Source organism: Anneissia japonica, unplaced genomic scaffold (genome assembly GCF_011630105.1).
Source record: "Anneissia japonica isolate Jap-2015-1 unplaced genomic scaffold, ASM1163010v1 scaffold69_len1423075_cov170, whole genome shotgun sequence".
NCBI lineage: Eukaryota > Metazoa > Echinodermata > Crinoidea > Comatulida > Comatulidae > Anneissia > Anneissia japonica.
The window spans coordinates 1,081,935-1,101,770 of NW_022748202.1; the positions used below are offsets into that span (position 1 = coordinate 1,081,935).

The 19,836-nt window shown below is 33.9% G+C and overlaps 2 protein-coding genes across 2 annotated transcripts; one reads left to right on the forward strand and one right to left on the reverse strand.

Annotated features, from left to right (window-relative positions):
• Positions 1-919: 919 nt before the first annotated feature.
• On the reverse strand, positions 920-15,502 carry LOC117120746 (zinc finger MYND domain-containing protein 10-like). Its single transcript, XM_033265825.1, has 12 exons — positions 15,349-15,502; positions 14,025-14,133; positions 13,380-13,547; positions 13,043-13,122; positions 12,454-12,526; positions 10,439-10,527; positions 9,329-9,429; positions 8,759-8,931; positions 8,352-8,477; positions 7,885-8,006; positions 6,218-6,343; positions 920-4,058 (listed from the first exon to the last, which is right to left on the reverse strand). The coding sequence occupies exons 1-12, from the start codon at positions 15,483-15,485 to the stop codon at positions 3,971-3,973; spliced, it is 1,392 nt and encodes a 463-aa protein (XP_033121716.1). The 5' UTR covers positions 15,486-15,502; the 3' UTR covers positions 920-3,970.
• Positions 15,503-15,679: 177 nt separating this feature from the next.
• Positions 15,680-18,574, forward strand: LOC117120747 (m7GpppX diphosphatase-like). The gene is made up of 4 exons (XM_033265826.1): positions 15,680-16,045; positions 16,812-16,957; positions 17,160-17,384; positions 17,970-18,574. The coding sequence occupies exons 1-4, from the start codon at positions 15,724-15,726 to the stop codon at positions 18,234-18,236; spliced, it is 960 nt and encodes a 319-aa protein (XP_033121717.1). The 5' UTR covers positions 15,680-15,723; the 3' UTR covers positions 18,237-18,574.
• The last annotated feature ends 1,262 nt before the right edge of the window (positions 18,575-19,836 follow it).

Consider the following 19,836-nt stretch of genomic DNA (forward strand, 5'->3'; position numbering starts at 1 on the left):
TATATATACATCAATTTTTTCTTGGAATTAAACACATTAAAGTAGCAGTGTTAACGAATATTATCGGGCATAAACGAAGGCTCGGCGTTCACGTTTACACAAGGCTAAAGAATGACATGAGTTCAGGATGTTTACGTTTACAGCAACCGTAAAAAGATAAAGTTGAACTCATCTACATAAATGTGACGTGGACACACGCGGCTGCCACTTATTTTGTAACTTTTAAAATTGATTTTATTATTGTAATTTTTATATAATTTCCATGTGCCTTTTTTTGCAAATTTCCAATGGACTTTCTTCCCAAATTTGCACAAAGAATAACAACGTTATACCATGGAGGGGAAAAAAATTCTTCCATCTATAGTTAGAACGTGTTAAAATTTGAATACGTGGACTGATAAAACTTAACTTTTCTTCATGAGGGTTTCGTATCTTTTGTATTTTTTTTTTTTTTTTTTTAAGGAGCTATCTACGACAGTGCTGGGAACTATAGAATATCGTTCTTCTTCGCTGCTGCCAACTACCTCCTCGTTGGTGTTATGTTGACAGTTACGGAGATTGTTACAAAAGTTTATGGAAAACCTAAGAACGAAGACGAAGGAGAACCAGAAACATTTGTATGAGACTTACAATTCAATATCAGCGCCTTTAGAAAAAGAGAGGCTGTCTTTTACATAATAATTACAGTACTTATTAGGAACATAGACAATTTGTATTTTTTTAAAGATATTGGCTCTTAAAACTGTATATTACTTGATTGTGTCATGATGTCGAATGTTAGTATACGTTCTTGACAATCAGTATGTATTAACATCAATGTTATACCGATTGTTTTCATAATGCCAAATATCGACTCTAACGAAAAAGAACTGGAAACATTTGTATGGGATTGTCTTAAGACTACAATTCTATATCAAGATTTTTTAGAAAAAAAACAAAACATTTTTATTTGCTGTCGACTAAGTTTTTAAGATGTTGACTTTTAAATTGTATTACTTGATTGCTTTTCCCTATGTCAGTATAATATGCTCAAAACAATGCAATATTTATCAAGATCAATGTTATACCGATTTTCATAATGCCAAATATCGACTCAAACGAAAAAGAACCAGAAACATTTGTATGAGTTTGTCTTAAGACTACAACTATATCAAGATTTTTTAGAAAAAACAAAACATTTTTATTTGCTGTCAACTAAGTTTTTAAGATGTTGACTTTTAAATTGTATTACTTGATTGCTTTTCCATATAATGTCAGTATAATATGCTCAAAACAATGCAATATTTATCAAGTTCAATGTTATACCGATTTTCATAATGCCAAATATCGACTCAAACGAAAAAGAACCGGAAACATTTGTATGGGTTTGTCTTAAGACTTACAATTCCATACCAAGAATTTTTAGAAAAAAAAAAAAAAAATATGGAGAGGCTGTCTGTTAAATACTTACATTACTTAGAACATTTTCATTTGCTATCGACTAACTTTTTAAGATGTTGGCTCCTAAATTGTATATTACTTGATTGCTTTTAATATAATGTCAGTATATGCTAAAAAAAAATGAATATCTATCAACATTAATGTTCTACCAATTTTCATAATGCCAAATATCAACCTAAAATGTTAATTGGCATTGATTCCCTTGGTGTCCACATGTTTCTGCAAATGGAAATGACATTAATATAATTCTTGAGAGGATGTAGAGCAGGTATTCTCTTTATAATAATGGTAATGTACCATATTTCTGAACAGAACACGGCTGAAAACCACCTGGCTGCAAAATGCACATAAAATAGACTAAAAAGCCAATAGGAACATTGGGGATAGGGCTAATAATAGTCCATGGCTCAGAATGTATTCTAATGTCACAAATATAAATAATTATTGTACAAACATATTTTCAATGCAATCAACTAGTATAGTGGATAATAAAAAAAATATCAAAACTCATGAAAAGATGACAAAGTATAATCATTAAAGCGCGGTACCACAGGATGTTGATGTCACAGTAGCGCATTTAAACTTGTTGGTAAATTGCCAAAATAAGAGAGAACTCAAACAAAAACTTTGGCTTATTTGGGCAACTCGGAGAGAACTTGTAGCAGCTCTGAACATGCGGCGGTATTTTGAACATCTTCAAAAATTAAGTCAAAGGTTGACATCTCGTAGTACTTGTAGAGTACTCTAGGTATCGGACCCACAGCTAACTCGTAGACAACTCGGGAAACTTGCCGGCAGTTTTCCATGCACAAGCGTGCCGCGAACTTGCAACGAATTACCTCGAGTATGTGATGCGGTTTGGACGATTTACCTTCAAGTTTACTGCAAATTTTTTATTTATTGTATGTCCATATATGATGTGCCTATAATGGTCATGATGTTATCATGACCATATTTAGGCATGTCACATGTTTTTGACACATAAAATATGAGTCTGGACAGCACTTAACACGTTTGAAGCTCGTAATGATCTCAAAATGCTCGTAGTAGGCCTAAACTTGACTTGACAATTCTTACTTTGTTCGGCACAATTCGAATTGTGTTGATTCGTATCTATTTCGCAGTAAAGCTAGTCGTGAATAACTCAGGGAACTCATAGTAAACCACTGAAGTAAAAGACTTTTGCTGATTTAAACCATAAGTTTCGAGAGTTGGTTAGCCCGTAGAAAACCTACAGTACACAGGTTGTGAGAACTGCTAAAGTGTCATTAGGACGCAAGAAAAAAATCCAGTCACTTGACAGGAAAAAACCCAGGACCCTAGAATATGAAGGCAAGCATCTTCCTCACCAAGCTAAGGTCCCATTCTGTCTATAAATAAATTACTCCATCCATGCACACCATCACAGCCATTCAAATGATGCGAGAGAGATCGCATGTTTATACTTTAACATACATAGCTAGCACTTGGCTACCACTTGCTTTTATAAACTTTCCAGTTGTAGATATACAGTACACTATAAAGATCAACTCCAGAACCAACATTTGAAATATGGAATGTATTATGTTTTTAAACACTCTTCTATAATGCTTCAAGGTTGCTCTTACAGCAAGACTCAAAGAGTCGGTCATATAGGTACAACTAAACTATACACAGAAATAAAACATTATTAAATATAAGTTATTGCATTAACAGTTAAAACAGTCAATTTTATAATACGTCCTACTCAGTCGAAATTTAACCTTTACCGTTTCTGTGCACGTTGAAATGTGACTGAATCAATTCTTAAACTTTATTAAACTAGAGCATTAAAGTAAATTATAAAAAGTAGAGAATTTAATTGGTCCTAAGAAAGTATAATACATACTCCAAGTATTGAAATACACGCCATCGTGTTGGGATTCAATATTTCGACATTAATTATGTCATCATCAGGAATTGGTCCTAGTTAACAACCAGAAAACCAGGCTGGCCCAGGGGATGCACTAGAGTGGCACAATACAGTGACATCCTGGTAGTGAACTAGAGAGCACATGGAAAGTCACTGACTTGCTCTTTGTGAAGAATGTAGAAGATTAACATACATATAGACAATGTTGTACAGCGTATGCAAAACGACTTAAATATATCTTCAGGAAAATGATGCATTTATAACACTTCACTCGCAGGGAAGCTTAAAAAAACTTGGACAAGCCCCCCCCCCCCACCTCAAAATCACCTTATTTCTATAGCTAGCGCCCACTCACTTAAGAGTCGAGCCCCAACCTCACCTTTGCACCTCCATCAGCCCCCATGCCCATTTCAAGACTCCTACTTCTTTCTACAACCAAGAATAAATCCCCAAGCCTAATACAGAAACTAGGTCATCAAGGATCCACTTCCTGGACTGATCATCTTTGTTCAAATATGGTGAAAATGGTTTACGATTTATTTCATATGATTCCACCATTCACCATACAGAAATCGAAGGGCGACCTCAATGTCAGATGAATGTACTGCACTTGCAATTTGCTTATGTTTTATTTTACTACTATGATTTATTCTCCTTTTTAATCTGTTCTTCATGTATTAAGTTGCAGGCTTGTTTGTGTTTACTCCAGTGCTTCACTTGGCATTCCCTAAAGATATGAGTAAAACATCATTCAGTCTCACAATAACATTCGGGAATAAATTAATACAAAACGAGAAATAACCTGAAATACATGATAAAATTAAATCTTCTAGGTCAGCCCTCCATATTCCTAAAATGCAAGTGCAGCACCTTGATGGAATGAAACAAATCCAAGAATCTTAGTGGTGGTTGAATGCTAAATGAATAGACTTAGAAAAAAAATGTAAATATTCTATTTCAGCCCTCTATTCTTAAATGCAAGCATAGCACCTTGGTTGGATTAAAAAAAATCCAAGGATCTCAGTGGTTAAATGCTAATAGTGGCTTCCGTAAGTTCAGCCAATTAAAACCCTTCTATCTCTCTTATTATGTAAAAGCATAAAAATATTGAGATATACTAGCTGAGAAAATAAGCAGGACTGGGTCGTAAGTTTTAAGGAAGTGGATATATTAACGTCGCCGTAAACAAATCAGTAAACAATATATTTACGTAAATAAAACAACGCATGCGCAGTCATACTTTAATAAACTTGCATTATCGGTCACGTAAATTTATTGATTCTCATTAAATGTACGTTAACGCGGAGTTCAATTTTCAGACTCCAAATTAGCATCGGCCTTTTGCTGAGGCCCCTTTTTTGGCAAGTTAAATTTATGAATGTACTGTACCTGTCTCTTATACACATCTAGATGTGTATAAGAGACAGGTTGTACAGCGTATGCAAAACGATATAGTCTTATTAAAATACATTAACTTGACACAATTTTTCTTGTAAAATCAAATGGTTTCTACTCTTTAAAAGCCATTGAACAACACATGATCGAATCATGAAGGAAATATATTAATTAATATACTTCCACCATGATCGAATCGATGCCAAATCAACGCACACAGGGAATCCCCAAATTGGTTAAATGAATTTTTGTAAACAGTTTATGACTAGCGGATAGGTATAGTATTTAAATTAAAGTAGTAGCCTATGTATTTCAATTAAATAAAATAATTGAATGATTGTGATAATGAGCTAGAAGTATTCGTTTCACTCTCTCACATCATGACCACAATGTCGAGCGAGGCTGTTTATTCCACGTTCTGCATCCATACTTCGTAGACACATGCTCAGCATGCCAATGTTGTTTTGTTAGTGATAAAACTACATGGAAAAATGTTTGTTTTGTCTCCCTGTGGTCTTACTTTTTTCGTAATGATTAAATATCTTACAGAAAATACATGCATATTATTATTCGTTGTTTACTTCTTCCGTCATAGCGTACGGTACTTTGTAGAGTGGATAATGTGCTCTCCAAACATGGTCTTCCTGTATGTTCTTCGCGATCGATTGGGGATCGGGGCTCGATGCTCGACCTGACTAAAGACTACTGTATAACAAAGTTGTTTTTGTTAGTGACAACTTGGGTAAATGTGTTGGAATGAAACATTAAGATGATATTATTTTTTGTGATGATTGACTATCTTATAACAATACAGGAAGGCCTAGAAGAATATCGTTTTAATTTCGGGGTAATTGGGTTTTAGCAAGGAAACCTCGCATAGGCCTAGGCCTTGTATTTAGGTCAAGTGTGTTTATTCAACAAATGATTGAGTAAAATGAACATAACATTTCCAGCTCATAATATCACACAATGATTTAATAATTTTTAGTGATTAAACTACATACTGTGCTGTTGTAGAAAATTAAATTACATTTAATAAAATATAAAAAACAAAATTATAATTAATTTGTGCCGTGGTGAACTTGGGGGAATCACCGCAGCTTGGGAGGCCATGTTAATGTTGAGTGCTGAAAATGCAAGTTTATTAAAGTATGACTGCGCCATGCCGCATTATTTAACGTAAATATATCGTTTACTGATTTGTTTACAGCGACGTAAATATATCCACTTCCTTTAAACTAACTGTAAGTACAGATTTCCCTCTAATTAAAGACCCATCCAATTAAAGATCACCTCCAATTAAAACACCACTTTTCTGTGGTCCCAAATGTCTTTAATTTTTTTATTCTAAATAGAAAGGAAAGCTGCTTGAAAAACCCCGGTCCCAAAAGCGGTCTTTCCTAGAAGGGAACCTGTACTTGAGTGTGACTTTTTGCTCCAAATTTCCACTGAGGGAAGCTTATGGCGGTTCATCCACATATATTTACTTACCTTCTGCAGTACCACTCGTTTTGACAACGAGAACATCTCTTAGTGGCAAGTTCCCCGCACACAACACACTTGGGTGGTTCTGCTATCAAATCCCCCAACATGTCAAAATTATACGTTTCAGCAAACCTGTGGAAAGTACATTTAAATAAATCTAATTATCCATATACACATTTGACACAAAATATATTTAAAATTTGTTCACTAAAACAGGGTCAAAAACACCAAAGTGGTCATTTCTTATTTCAAGTACTTAGATAAAAAGGCAGTAAAAAAACTGACTTACATTGATGTTTACATTTAAAAATATAATAAAACAAACAATCAAGCAGCAAAAAAAAACACAATAAAATGCACACAAAATTTTAAAATACCAATAAAACAACAATAAAAAATACAATAAAATACATGAATAAAATGAAAAACAGGAAGAAAAATAATAATATAATAATACTCAAACATTTATAAGGTGCCAATTCCAAGAATGATCAAAAGCGCGAGCGTTATTACCCCTGGTCACTGGATAACGTACAATGGCAAACCAGCACAAAGGGGAGTATCCCTAGTCGTTCGCTACTTCTTTAGCGCATGAAACTATGAACATTCAATGCCACAACATCCTACCAGGTACCCATTTATACTCCTGGGTGGAGAGAGACAAACGTAGATAAAGTGCCTTGCCCAAGGACACAAGCAACTTGCTCAAGTAAAAAAATAATAAATTGCACAAGGCCTATCAAAGCAGATCATTAAAATTATGGAAAAACCCAATAAATTTGCCACAAAGATGTGATAAGCAAGTGTACAATAAAAAAAAAGAATACACCAACATACAAATAAAAAAACACATACCAGTTATTGCCATTCAAAAAGAGGTTTTTTTCCTAGAATGCCAATAACAATTTTATTGAACTTATTTACCGTATTTATTTAGAAGTCTAGTAATAATAAAATTATTAGTAATTTTACCAACCCTGGAATAGGTTACCAACATTTAAGGCTCGACACACGCATCCTATTCCTAACATCGCATACAAGTTCTATACTTTAACATATATTACAGAAAGTATGCACAAATTTCACCATTATTAGCAAAATTTAACCATTTTCTTTTTACCCAAAAATTGTTGTTCAAGATCAGTTTCTGGTAATGTTGCATTTTAGTATTAAGTGTTAGCGCGTATTACGTAATGATATATTGTAGTTATAGCAAGGATGACGTAGTACTTCAATAAATTGCGTCCGTACATAGCTCTATTCAATTTTTGATTCAGTTAGCATTTACCTAGCGTAAGCTCATGTTATTGGTATTGAAGTTAACAGCAATTTGCTAACCTGTTATTTGCTAACCTGATTAATGTTTATGAATAGACATGTTATGGTACCGAATTTAGGTTGTGTTTGGAATTCATTAGTTTAATATACTGTAATGTGTATATTTGTTTTGGTTTCAGGTTTTGAATGTCAAGCATTGTAATCGATGTAAATTGATGTAATCGTTATCATCCTTGCAATCCTAGTGTAATCAATTGTTGTAATCAACGGTTGTAACATATCTACACTATTGCATGTTTTGTTTGCGGATATTTTTGGACTTGAATAAAGCATCATTTTTTACAATACAAAGGACTAAGAATAACACATTTGTGTCTTGTAAATTTTTCATTTACCTCTTAGCCTGTTCCTGTAGTTCTTGAGTGGATGGGTTGAAGACTGTCTTAACCTGGTGCTTAGCAATTGCTCCCCACTTGCCTTCGTTCTGTGACAGCAACATATCACGTATTTCAGGAACCTAGACAAATTTAAACAAAGTTTGCAATGTAATTATTAATTAATTAGTATATATGTTAATTTGGACATTGCAATAATTCAATTAAACAATATAAGAATATTTTAAGACACAAATTGTAAACAACATCTATTCAAGAGTTTCCCCTAAATTTTGAAAAATGCAAAAAATAATGGACAAAAAAAGTAAAATTTCATTCATAGGAGCTACTATTTCCAGACATCTAGAGGCATAACATTTCCTACCTCAGCCCCAACCACGGTGAGACTGAGGCAGTGTCCCATAACTTCTGCTGTTACAGTACCAATCGCTACTACATCTACTATGACTTGTTTTCTTTGTACTCACCTGTTCAAGTAGAAGTCCAGTCCGTGCTGGTGGTGGCTCAATGACTGCTAGATTCTCCAGGTAGCGTTGAAGATCACCAAGATTCGGGATTTGATCAATTGTCACTTCTGATAAATGACCTCGTAACTGTTGAAAATAGATCATATGTAATGCTATCATCAAATGATATTGCTATACTGTACATTAATTACACTGCTTCTTTCGAAGACCCACAACCTTTTTATGAGACACAAAAATAAATGAAATTAATAATGTAATCTGTCGCTGAAATTTTATAAATTTAAACGAATGCTTCATTATTACTATATATTATTATCTTTTACAAATACTATTATTATTTCTGATATTTATAGTTTAATTTTTATTGTAATTGTCCCTGTCTGTCCCTGTAATTATTATTTACATACCTTCAATATTGTTGCTTTATTGTGTGAATTGAATTCATATTTCTGCTGACATGTCTCGCTCATCATGAGGTTGAACACAGCGATCCACACTTGACCGTCCATCTTCGTTAGTTGCAGCCGCTGCTCTGCGGGGATTTCCAACCACTTTCCATCTACATATTTCATTTGTTTACCTAACAATACAAAAAAAAAAATATACAAAACTACAATTACTCAAGGAAATAAAATTATTTTAAAGTCATAAGATAATATTAAACAGGTTATTCGATATAAATATATAGATTTTCTTGGGGATAGAGGTCTAAATGCTCATTGCTTTCTTGAAGAAATTATCACTGATCATCTTTTTGAAGACTCTTAAGCAGTTTGTCTCATAGACATCAAGAATTGTACAAACGAAGAAAATGTTGTTCTGCCTTCCTTACCAGTGAAACTAATGAGCAAATAATTAAACTAGAAGCATTTTGTCAGTCACCCCACTTCATATCATTCCCTCTCCCCCACTTTCTAATCTCCCATTCGATACTATGTGATACATAGGGGTGTACTATACATACTCTTTGTGCTTACCATTCTTAAAGGTGCTCCAAGGTGGGGATTCCACAAGCGACACTAACAAGCATGGAATGTCATGTATGTTCAGAAGTCTTGTTGTTACACTCAGTGGAAGACTAGAAATAAAAAAAGACAACATTAGTAAGTAAAAGTATGTACACATGGAACTGAGAATTCTTCTAGCCTGGATGCAGTCATGTTTGACTGGATTTAACCCTTAAAATTGAACACCGCTGGCCTGGATGCATAGTCCTAATAAGGTGGGGTATGCAGACATGAAGTAGAGAAATAATAATAATAATAATAATAATAATAATAATATTACTAAAGTATGTACACATGGAACTGAGAATTCTTCTAGCCTGGATGCAGTCATGTTTGACTGGATTTAGCCCTTAAAATTGAACACCGCTGGCCTGGATGCATAGTCCTAATAAGGTGGGGTATGCAGACATGAAGTAGAGAGATAATAATAATAATAATAATAATAATAATAATAACTTATATAGCACATTTTCAATTAAAACTGTTCAATGCGCTTTACAAGAGTTAAAATGGACAAATCAAATCAAAATACAGTAAATTAAAAATAATTGTACAAAAGCTTAAGATTAAAAACTACCAATTTTAAATATAAAATGCACAAATTAAAAATTATAAAACAGGATTAAAGGGAAGCCAATGAACAAACAGATTCAACAACAAACCACACATTAAAATCAAGAATTAGAATAATTAATACAAAACGATAAATAAAAAACAGTCAGATAATTGTCCAGCACACTGCTGAAAATTGTCCAGCACATCACATACATTGAAATGGCGAGGGTAGTGCACTTTTAAAAGTATTAAGCATAGCCTTTGCAAAACAGATATTTCAACTAACTTTTAAACGTGTTCAGCGAAGTGATTTGTTTAAGAATGCCACTAACTTAAATGCATAGCCTTTCTTGAACAGTGTGCATCCCCTGATTCTGGGTCATGGTCTTGAGATTTTTTTTACTCTTTTTATTTATTTAATTACTTATTAATTTAGTATCATATTTTTGTCATCTTTGTTGTTAATAAGTAGCTAGCTTATTTTTGATGAAGATAAGAAAGCTAAAAAATAACCTATTATTTTACCTGGACATATGATCAGTTATATATCGGAGTATTGACACAGCTTTGATTCCAACTTCAAAACTTATCTTCTGCTCTTGATCAATCAGCTCCTGCAATGGAATGAGTCTATTTTCAAATGGGGTCAGCAAGTAGTACATTGTTTTCAGGCAATGACCAATACACTAGGATCACCCCAGACCATAAATTTTTTTATTCAAAAAAAAAAACTGTTGCCCATATACAGTCATACTGTAGGTTTAAGCTGGCCAAAAACAATATTTAGCAATTTGGCTAATTCAGTATGAAAATAATTAGTCAAATAGAAATTTGATTAGCCAAAACAAAAGAATATAAGGAATTACAGCTTTAATTCCATTAGCTTTTTGGCTAATTTGGAATGAAAATATTTAGCCAAATTCAGCTTTTATTAGGATTTAGCTATTTGGCTAATGACAGCTTAAACACCGTGTGCCTATATATCCCTGGTTCTTAATTAATTTGTTCGAAGGGTCAAAACATTTTTTAGAGTTTTTAGAGCAATTGTTAAAATTATTGGGGTGATTTCTAGCGGACATGCCATCAGTTTAAAAGTCGTTAGTCTGCAGCTTTGCAGGCTCCTTTACCAATATGATTGATCTCAATAAAAAAGCCAAAGTTTAGAGTCCAGACACATTTTTTTTTAAACACAAGATGAAATATGATTTATACCTGTAACGTTTGGTAACAATATTCCTCAAATATACGCGGTGTTCTTTGTATTTTTATGGGCACTGCTCTTGGTACATCAAGTTTTTATTAACAATGTATAATGAAGTTCAAACACAGTGAACAGTACACAAGGAGACAAAACTTAGTGGAACATAAGTCAGTTTATATAGGCCTATATTCAATTTATGGCCTATTATAACTTGCTCACATTTTTCAAAAAACATCTCCAAGATGTTTTCCCATAAAGTTGTTAGTGCACATGACCCAGGGGTTGCATTTTTGTCTTTACTTTATTGAAAATGTATTCATTGAATGATTATAACGTTGAATACTAGGAGTAGATTTAGCTTGTCTGTAGGGTTAGATTAAGTAAATATTTTCTTGGTCCATTTTGTTTTCACATTTATGTTAAGCACATATAGGTCTCAACAATATACGTTCTAAGCCTGTCTCTTATACACATCTAGATGTGTATAAGAGACAGTTATTACTATATATTATTATCTTTTACAAATACTATTATTATTTCTGATATTTATAGTTACTCTGCGGGTCCAAACTTGCCCTGGCAGGCCGCCTATTAAGAACCAGGGATATATAGTCATGATGTGATGTCATGATGACCATATTTAGGCATGTCACATGATTTTATCAAAAAATACAATTTGATAGGCTGAACAGGGCTTAACAGAATAAAAATTGGCTGAAGCACAAAAAGTTGACATTACTTCTAAGCATTCCTATTTCAAATTTATATATGTAAAATACTAAACTGATCAACCATACATTATAATATATAATTTCTAAATACTGTACATGTTTTTCAAAATTTAAATTGACAAAAACGAAATACTGTACAGCAATCATTATTACAGTACTTACAATCAAGAAAGTTCTATGCAAATGTATGAATTACACAGACTAAGCAATATTATAAATGCCATAGTTCCAGTCTGGATGGCACCCAGCAGCAAGACAAATATTAGTGGATAAACTTCTTGGGGTCAATGCCTAACCATGCTTAGTTTAATCAGTCAAATTTTCATGGACATTTCCACTAAGTCGAACTTAATTTACATGCCAAATTGTTGTGCTTTCCATTAATTAACAATTTGTAAGTCAAATTTTATCTATGTTGAACAATTTTTCAATAGCATTTTGGATTCGACTTAGGCAAATTCAACTGTACACAATAAAGGTGCGTTTGTGAAACAACATGTGAGTGTATGAGAAGCGCATATTCCTAGTCTTGTTCTGACTGATCAGTTAATAATTTTGACGGACATGATTGACATGAATTTGGTAAGGATCATTATCATATCTTTTACCTGTAAATTTCCTGTGGAATCTTTATTTAAACTCTTATTTTCTTCCTGGAAAAACTCTTCTCCATCTTCTTGCCTATTGATATATAAAAATATAATTATTTACTACACTATGAACCTATGAAATTATCCTTATAATATATTTATTAGTGATGATTAAATTAATGAAATCTTGGATAAACTAACAAAAATAATAACAGATTAAAAGTTTGGAATGTATATGCCCATTTTGCTTTAATACTCTTCTTATAATTTTATTTCAAGTTTAATAAACACAGTTCAAATTCTGTGATACTAATTTTTTTTTCTCTTGATCAAACACAACTAAACTCCTCAGCTTCATAAACAATTTGCTTTATATTATTCAAATCCAACAACAACAAGTACTGAACACTCACAATTCCTGTATAAAATTGGGTCGATGCTCCATATGATAAATGAATGCTTATTATTTTTAGATTTTGGGAGTATAGTTGATTTTAGTCATGAGGGATATCCTAGTATTTCTAACAGGATTGGAAGGCAGACATCTTTATAACTGCCAAATTTTCAATTTTATGGTGATAATCATCTTATACATTTACATAATCACCTGGCCAACAGTGCAGTTATTTTCCGATAACAATAATCAACAAGATCTAGAATACAATCACCAGCGCCCTCACAGGTTTCCTGAATGGAAAAAAACAAGTTAGGTTTATACAAGGATGATTATTATTGCACAAAGATAGTTGATATGTTGTTTAGTTCTTTATTATAACAGTGTGAGGTACAAAAGCTCATTTTTAACTAACTGTTTTTATATCCTTGTTTTGAAACTTGTTATTTTATTTTAATAGTAAACTTTAAAGTTGCAATTCAAAGTTCTGAACTGTTCAATTTTTCCATTTCAGTAAAATTAATCTAAACATACATTATAGTGTGATTACCTTGTAAAAAAATGTTGTCTCAATCAAGTTAGAAATGGTAGCTTCATGGTAAAGGGTCATATAAAGGGGAAAGGTACTACTGGGTTCAAAGTTTATGTTTGAAATTATTGACCAGACCTTCTGCTTCCATAATTCCAAAGCTAGTAACTCATGTACTAGTATACATATCTGAAAATAGAAGATGAAATAAGCCATTCAAAAGTGCATGAATATAATGATGTTGAGACACTACTCTTTGAAAATAAATGAAAGGCTGGGAACTGGATGCATGCAGACCTTAATAATGGTTGAGATTTCTTCCAAAAACTGTTGAGAGTAAAGATTTTTATGTACCCAGTGGGCCAAATGAGTTTCACTGCTCACCTTGTGTTTCAGCTGGAGGACTGTAATGCAAGTTAGGATAATGCACCGTCTTCCGGATGAGACGTTTAAGCCGTTGGTCCTGTGTACAATATGGCCCGTGTGCACCTTATTATTCGGAAAAGAGTAGGGGATTGTCTCGCGGTGTACTGGCCAATCACCACCAGAAAAACAACACTGGAAATAATTGGTGTTTATTTACACAGAATAAAATCCATCTATCCACCCACTGTTTATCTCTGATTCTTAATAAGCAGCCCTGAAGATTTCAGGCAAAGCACTTACTTTGTCATGTGATATTAGCATTTCTTTTATGAATTCATCTTGATTTGCAGAGGCATTCAACACTGCTTGCATATTAAGTTTTTCAAGCTGATCATGTTGTTTCATCCACCTGAAATTAAACAAGATTTTCCTTATATGCCTAGTTATACACTTACTTTCAACAATTTGTCTAGCCTATAGGACTAAGTTAGGCTAGTCTAGGTAGTGCCCTCTGGGATCTGATCCTTCATACAGTACTTTTCGATGGCTGAGCTGTCTGACCCACCCTGCAAAAAATGAGTGCATCATTGCTCCTTTCTCTGAGACTCAGTCAGATTGTCTGTGTGGTGAGTAGCTAAGCAGATAAATCTTAATAACTAGAAATTGCAAATTGCAAGTGAAGTGCTGCGAAGTACAACTGCATAAAATGTTCTTCGAACAAAATTATTTATGCGAGTCAAGTGAAAATCTTCTTCTTCTTGAACGCTAGTCGTCGTTAGACATCGCGCGTTTCACTAATTTCCGCCATTCGGTGCGTTTTTGAGCAAGTGCGTGCATAGACCCGTGTGTAGACCCAAGTGAAAATAATGAATAAAAAAAATATAACAAATAATATGAGCATGACCCATTGTCTATATATTATTAGAACAGCGTTGGTACAATAGTGTTTTGCTGCAGTGACATCTCTGCTGGCGATGGCTCGCTGCTGCTGGCGATGACTCGCTGCTGGCGAATCGATCTGCGCATGTGTATAAAATGGTATTTATTTCCGCAAACGGTATGCCAGTCTACAACAATGTAATAATTAGCACGTTGAAATAGGCTAGTAAATAATTTTAACTGGGTTTGTAAATAATATTGTCCTCAAAATATTGTGGCTGAGACATGAGCCGATCAAACGTAGAAATAGGAAACCTAGAAATATAGTAAAAACGCTGAATAGTACTCCAGCGTCGCGACATGCCGACGTTGGTACGAGTAGGTTAGTCTACAAACGTCGCCTAAAGTAATTGATTTTACCGGCAGAACGAAAGAAGGAAACTCCGCTTTTCAGTTGTCTCAGGCGATTGATTTTTGACAAACAATGACCTTTCAGAGGTCAAATTGCTGTCAAGAATATGAATTGGCTGGTTCGCAGCAAATAAATAATAATGAATAGGGGCCTAATCCTTAAGCCTAGTCCAACAAGGACAGGATAGGGCACTCGGCCCAGCCCAACCAGCCTAGCCTAGTAGTAGGCCGGCTAGGGTGCAGGCTGTCCCGAGAAGCGCTGCCCTTACCTGGCTGCTGCGATTACATAATTATTTAGGCCTAGCTAAGAAAAAGTGTAAGGAAGGCAACTTACTTAGCGTTTCCTATGTCTTTAATTTTGTATTTTTGTAAAGACTCAACATAAGCTTCCGCTTCGACCGGTAAAATGATATGTGAACCTTCCATATCTTGCGAAACTTCGTTCCTCAACATCCAGCGTATCGTTGCCATTGACGGTAAACTTTGATCTCTATTATAAATATAAATTTATGTTGAAATTACTATCAATTAAAATATTATTAAAATGCATAAATACAATATAAATAATGTTTTAAAGTAAATAATTATATTTACTTACAAAAATATAATTTATAATTACTTTTAATTGGTATTTATTTCAAAAATAATAATGTTAATAAACATCGAGGTGAAAGGTGAAGCACATGCTTCCCGCAAAACAAAAATAAAGATGAGTTCTGATCAAGAAAAGATTGCTAAGAAACGAAAGCTTGACGAAGAAACAGAACAAAAAGGCTTAAAGTCTTTTGATGGTTTCACAGTCACAAAAGTGTTAAATGAGAATGCTTCGAGTAAGAGTATTTTTTTAATGGGCAAGTTTTCGAAAGATGAGACAGTGAATAAAGACAAGGACGCTGTGGTTATCCTTGAGAAGACGCCTTTTTCTGAGGAGACGGTGGGATCTCTCCTATCTTCCAAGATGGAACTGTCCCTACAAATGCAGAATGACATATATGGCATGTTCGATGGCTACCCAGATAAAGAACTTAATGGTAAATAACTTACTACTTTAACTAAATAGTATACTCCGATAGTAGATTTCGGATGTAATTTTGTTGGGATAGGTATTTGTTTCAATTCCTATTTTTTTTCATTTGCTATATATCCCTGGGAGATGATGTCAAAAGGCTATAGCCAATCAATGAGTATGGTTTCTCCTGCTGGACCCCAAGCTTTAATAAAGCTGTTAATCAAATCAAGAGGATGGTTACTAGAGTATGAAAAAAAAGACCATAATAATAAACATGGTATTTTTTTTTGTCTGATATTTTCGAAACTGCGCTACAGAGTACAGTAGGTATACATTCATTCAGAAGGGCCTCGGATGGTGATGCACGCAAAAGTTATCCTTATCTTACTCAGCACCCCGTTGGACAGCTTAGACCCCCAGAAAGTATATACTAGAGTCACCACTGATCTGTAATTGTGAGGGAATCCTCACTACATTGCAAGGGATGTTGATAACTTATAATTACCTTAAAATGAAACTGCATGGTTCTACAAAAAAAAAACCAAAAAAAAACAACACTGATTTCCGCACCAAACTGTAACATTATAAGGCAGTGGCTATGAATATGATAATGTATGCTATCTCGGTAATGGTGAGTACCTTAGCTGTTGCCCACCTTAACCTTCTTTATCATTTACCAAGATAGCGTACGGTACTGGTACCTCTAGACACATTGTTATTATCAGGGAATCACTGTTTCCTGGTAATTATGACATAAAATTGTTAGCTGGGATAATTTATCTCCACAGGGGTTAAGACAACTGTTATCTACCCAGCAACAGAACGTCACATATTGAAGTACACAGCACAGAATATAAACCTCATCAGTGAGACATACGATGACTATGTCAATATTACACTGCCGTATCTCAAGTCGCGGCAATTCAGTGTACAGGTATTGTTTGATAAAATGTAGTAGTGTAGTCCTATTAGTCTAAAACATGAACAGCATTACATGGTATGAAAACAAAGTTTTATCACTATATTAGAATTATAAACATATATCAATTAATTTAATCAAATTTAATAATGTTTATCTTGAAAAGAATAATAACAGTTGCAAATATAAAACTGTTTTTTTTTTTTAATCATTCTAGTGGGTTTACAATATATTGGATAAATCAGCCGAAGCAGAACGTATTGTCTTTGAAGATGAAGATAAAGAGAAAGGATTTGTTCTTCTGCCTGATATGAAATGGGACCAAAAGCAGGTGGAGAACCTGTACCTAATTGCTATCTGTCACAGAAGAGACCTGATGAGTCTCAGAGATTTGAATGACGATCACTTGCCATTACTGAAAAATATACAGCAAAAATGTATAGTGAGTATAGTTTGATACCTGTATGTATATACTGTATAATCCCTGTAATTACTTTTCCAGCACTAGTCCGTGAATTTGTGAACAAGATCGGAGATCTAAAGATGCAATCTCTACCGTGCATCAGTGGTGGCCCACTGGATCTCAATGGAGATTCTTTAATAATATATAAATTTTGAAAGGCAAATGGGAAAAAACCCATAAAACAGCAAACGGCCACATAATGCAAAACTATTTAAAATTAAAACGGAACAGTAGAGAAAATCCTATCAGAATGACAAAATAAACTAAGCATCCACTGGAAGGAATCCCAATATCTGCGATCCGTTTCGGCCTTCCAGGCCTCATCAGTGCAGCTAGGGTATAGACCCAAACGAAACGTTCGACCAGCTTAGGTAGGGCCCAAACTAGTCTCATGACCACTAATGATTACAGAGGCAAACCATGGCAATATATATACACAGCCCAGGTGTGAATGCAAATAGTGGAATACAAGCTATGTGGCTCGGTTCCAGTAGATACAGATAATATTAAAAGCTTTTAAGTTATTATTTTTACCTGTTACAATTTCTTAATTTTCCATTTCAGAAAGCAGTTGAAGAAAAATTCAGTGTACCACCAAGACAGCTTCGACTGTATGTGCACTACCAGCCTTCGTATTATCACTTTCACGTGCATATAACCCACCTTAAGTTTGATGCCCCTGGCACGCAGGTGGCCAAAGCTTACCTGTTATCTGACGTTATTGAGAACATTGAAATGGTGGGGAACTACTATCAGAAAAAGACGATTACCTTTACACAAAGAGAGAATGATGGGCTGCTTCTAAAGTTCAGAGAAGCTGGGAAATTGTAAAAAGTACATCAATCCTGGTTTAATTATTGTAGTTGTTGCTATGTTTTTTCTTTCATTTTGGAAAACAGTAAAATTTATCAACAGGACTGATTTTCCCTTTCCAAAAAGAATATGAAATTACTTAACTGGATACAGAATTTGTAAATATACCAGCGAAGACAAACAAAATAAGATTCAACATACTGTAGTACAGTGCTGTACATACCTGTACATAAGTTTCAAAGAAACAAAATAAAATAATTAAAAACATGGTTTATACAGTCTTAGGTGATTTAATGCCGGTTAATATGCCGGTTAATATACAGTGGCCCTATTTATTGTTTTATAGTAGTAATTCCCAAAATTTACATCATTAATTTTGAAAAGAAGCCCCTTCCTACTCCCCTCTTTACTTTGCAAAAGTCCCCTCGAAAAGAAGCCCATCTTGAAAAGATTCCATCCAAAGTTTGCAAAAAAAAAAGAAAAAAAAAAAGAAGCCCATTGCTTCTATTTGAGGTTTTACTGAATTTTGCTTCCTGTGTTCATGATATCAATGACAAGCTAACTTCATGAAGACAATGAATAAGGACTTCTAACAGAAATAATATAGTAGTAGATACATGCATATACCTGAATTTGCACAAGGTAGATAATTCCTTGAAATTGCCTGCTAACATAAATGCGGGAGACTGCTGCTGACTTCTGGGTGACCTCTAACTCTTTCAGCATATGTGTATTTTCACCCTTTTATATTTTTACACAGCATTAGAGAATTGAATATTTATTAAGAATTGAGATAACACAATAGAGTAGCTTATTGCTTTCAAACATAAAATAATATTCTTGTACTAGCTTTCTTTGAGTAGTAAAGTTTTTGATACAGTATTTTAATTATGTGGTCTATTTTGTGTCAATTTCAAATGGTACAACTGCCAACTGAAATCTTAATAAGGTGGATTAGATTCAAATGTTGATACATACAGCCAATTGGTTATGGTGGGAAACCGTTTTCGTATACATTTTTTCGAGTCCCAACAATTGCTGGTGAGTGAAAGTTGAGTGTTATTTGACACATAAAATACGCACACGTACACACCACTGATCTCTACTATAATAGCTGGATGGATTGCTCATCGGCCAATCATTGTACAGAAAAAAGTAAAGCCATCGACGCCGTAATTGGGGGGGGGGGCCCTAAATGAAGTACAAGTTTAGATGAGTTTCTTTTGGCATTTGTTTAAATTAAGATTCTTGCAATACTTACGAATAAATTAAAATTTAATGTAAGGATTTTTTCAAATCATCTAACCACTCGACATATGTAGTTTTAAAAAGCATGACGAGTGAAGTTGCGTTGTTATAGTGACATCGATCACAAACAACGCAACTTTGCTTGCGCTTTTTTAAACTGCATGAACAGATGCGTCGAGTGGTTAGATGATTTTTTAAAAATCCTTATGTTAAATGTAAATTTATTATTAAAATGTATAGCAAAAATTTCAAAACAATTTGAAAGAAACTTGTCTAAACTGATTCTTCACTTAGGCCCTCCAACATGGCGTCGGAGCCTTCACTAAACCAGCCAATATGCAGTCGATCTAATTATAGTAGAGATCAGCAG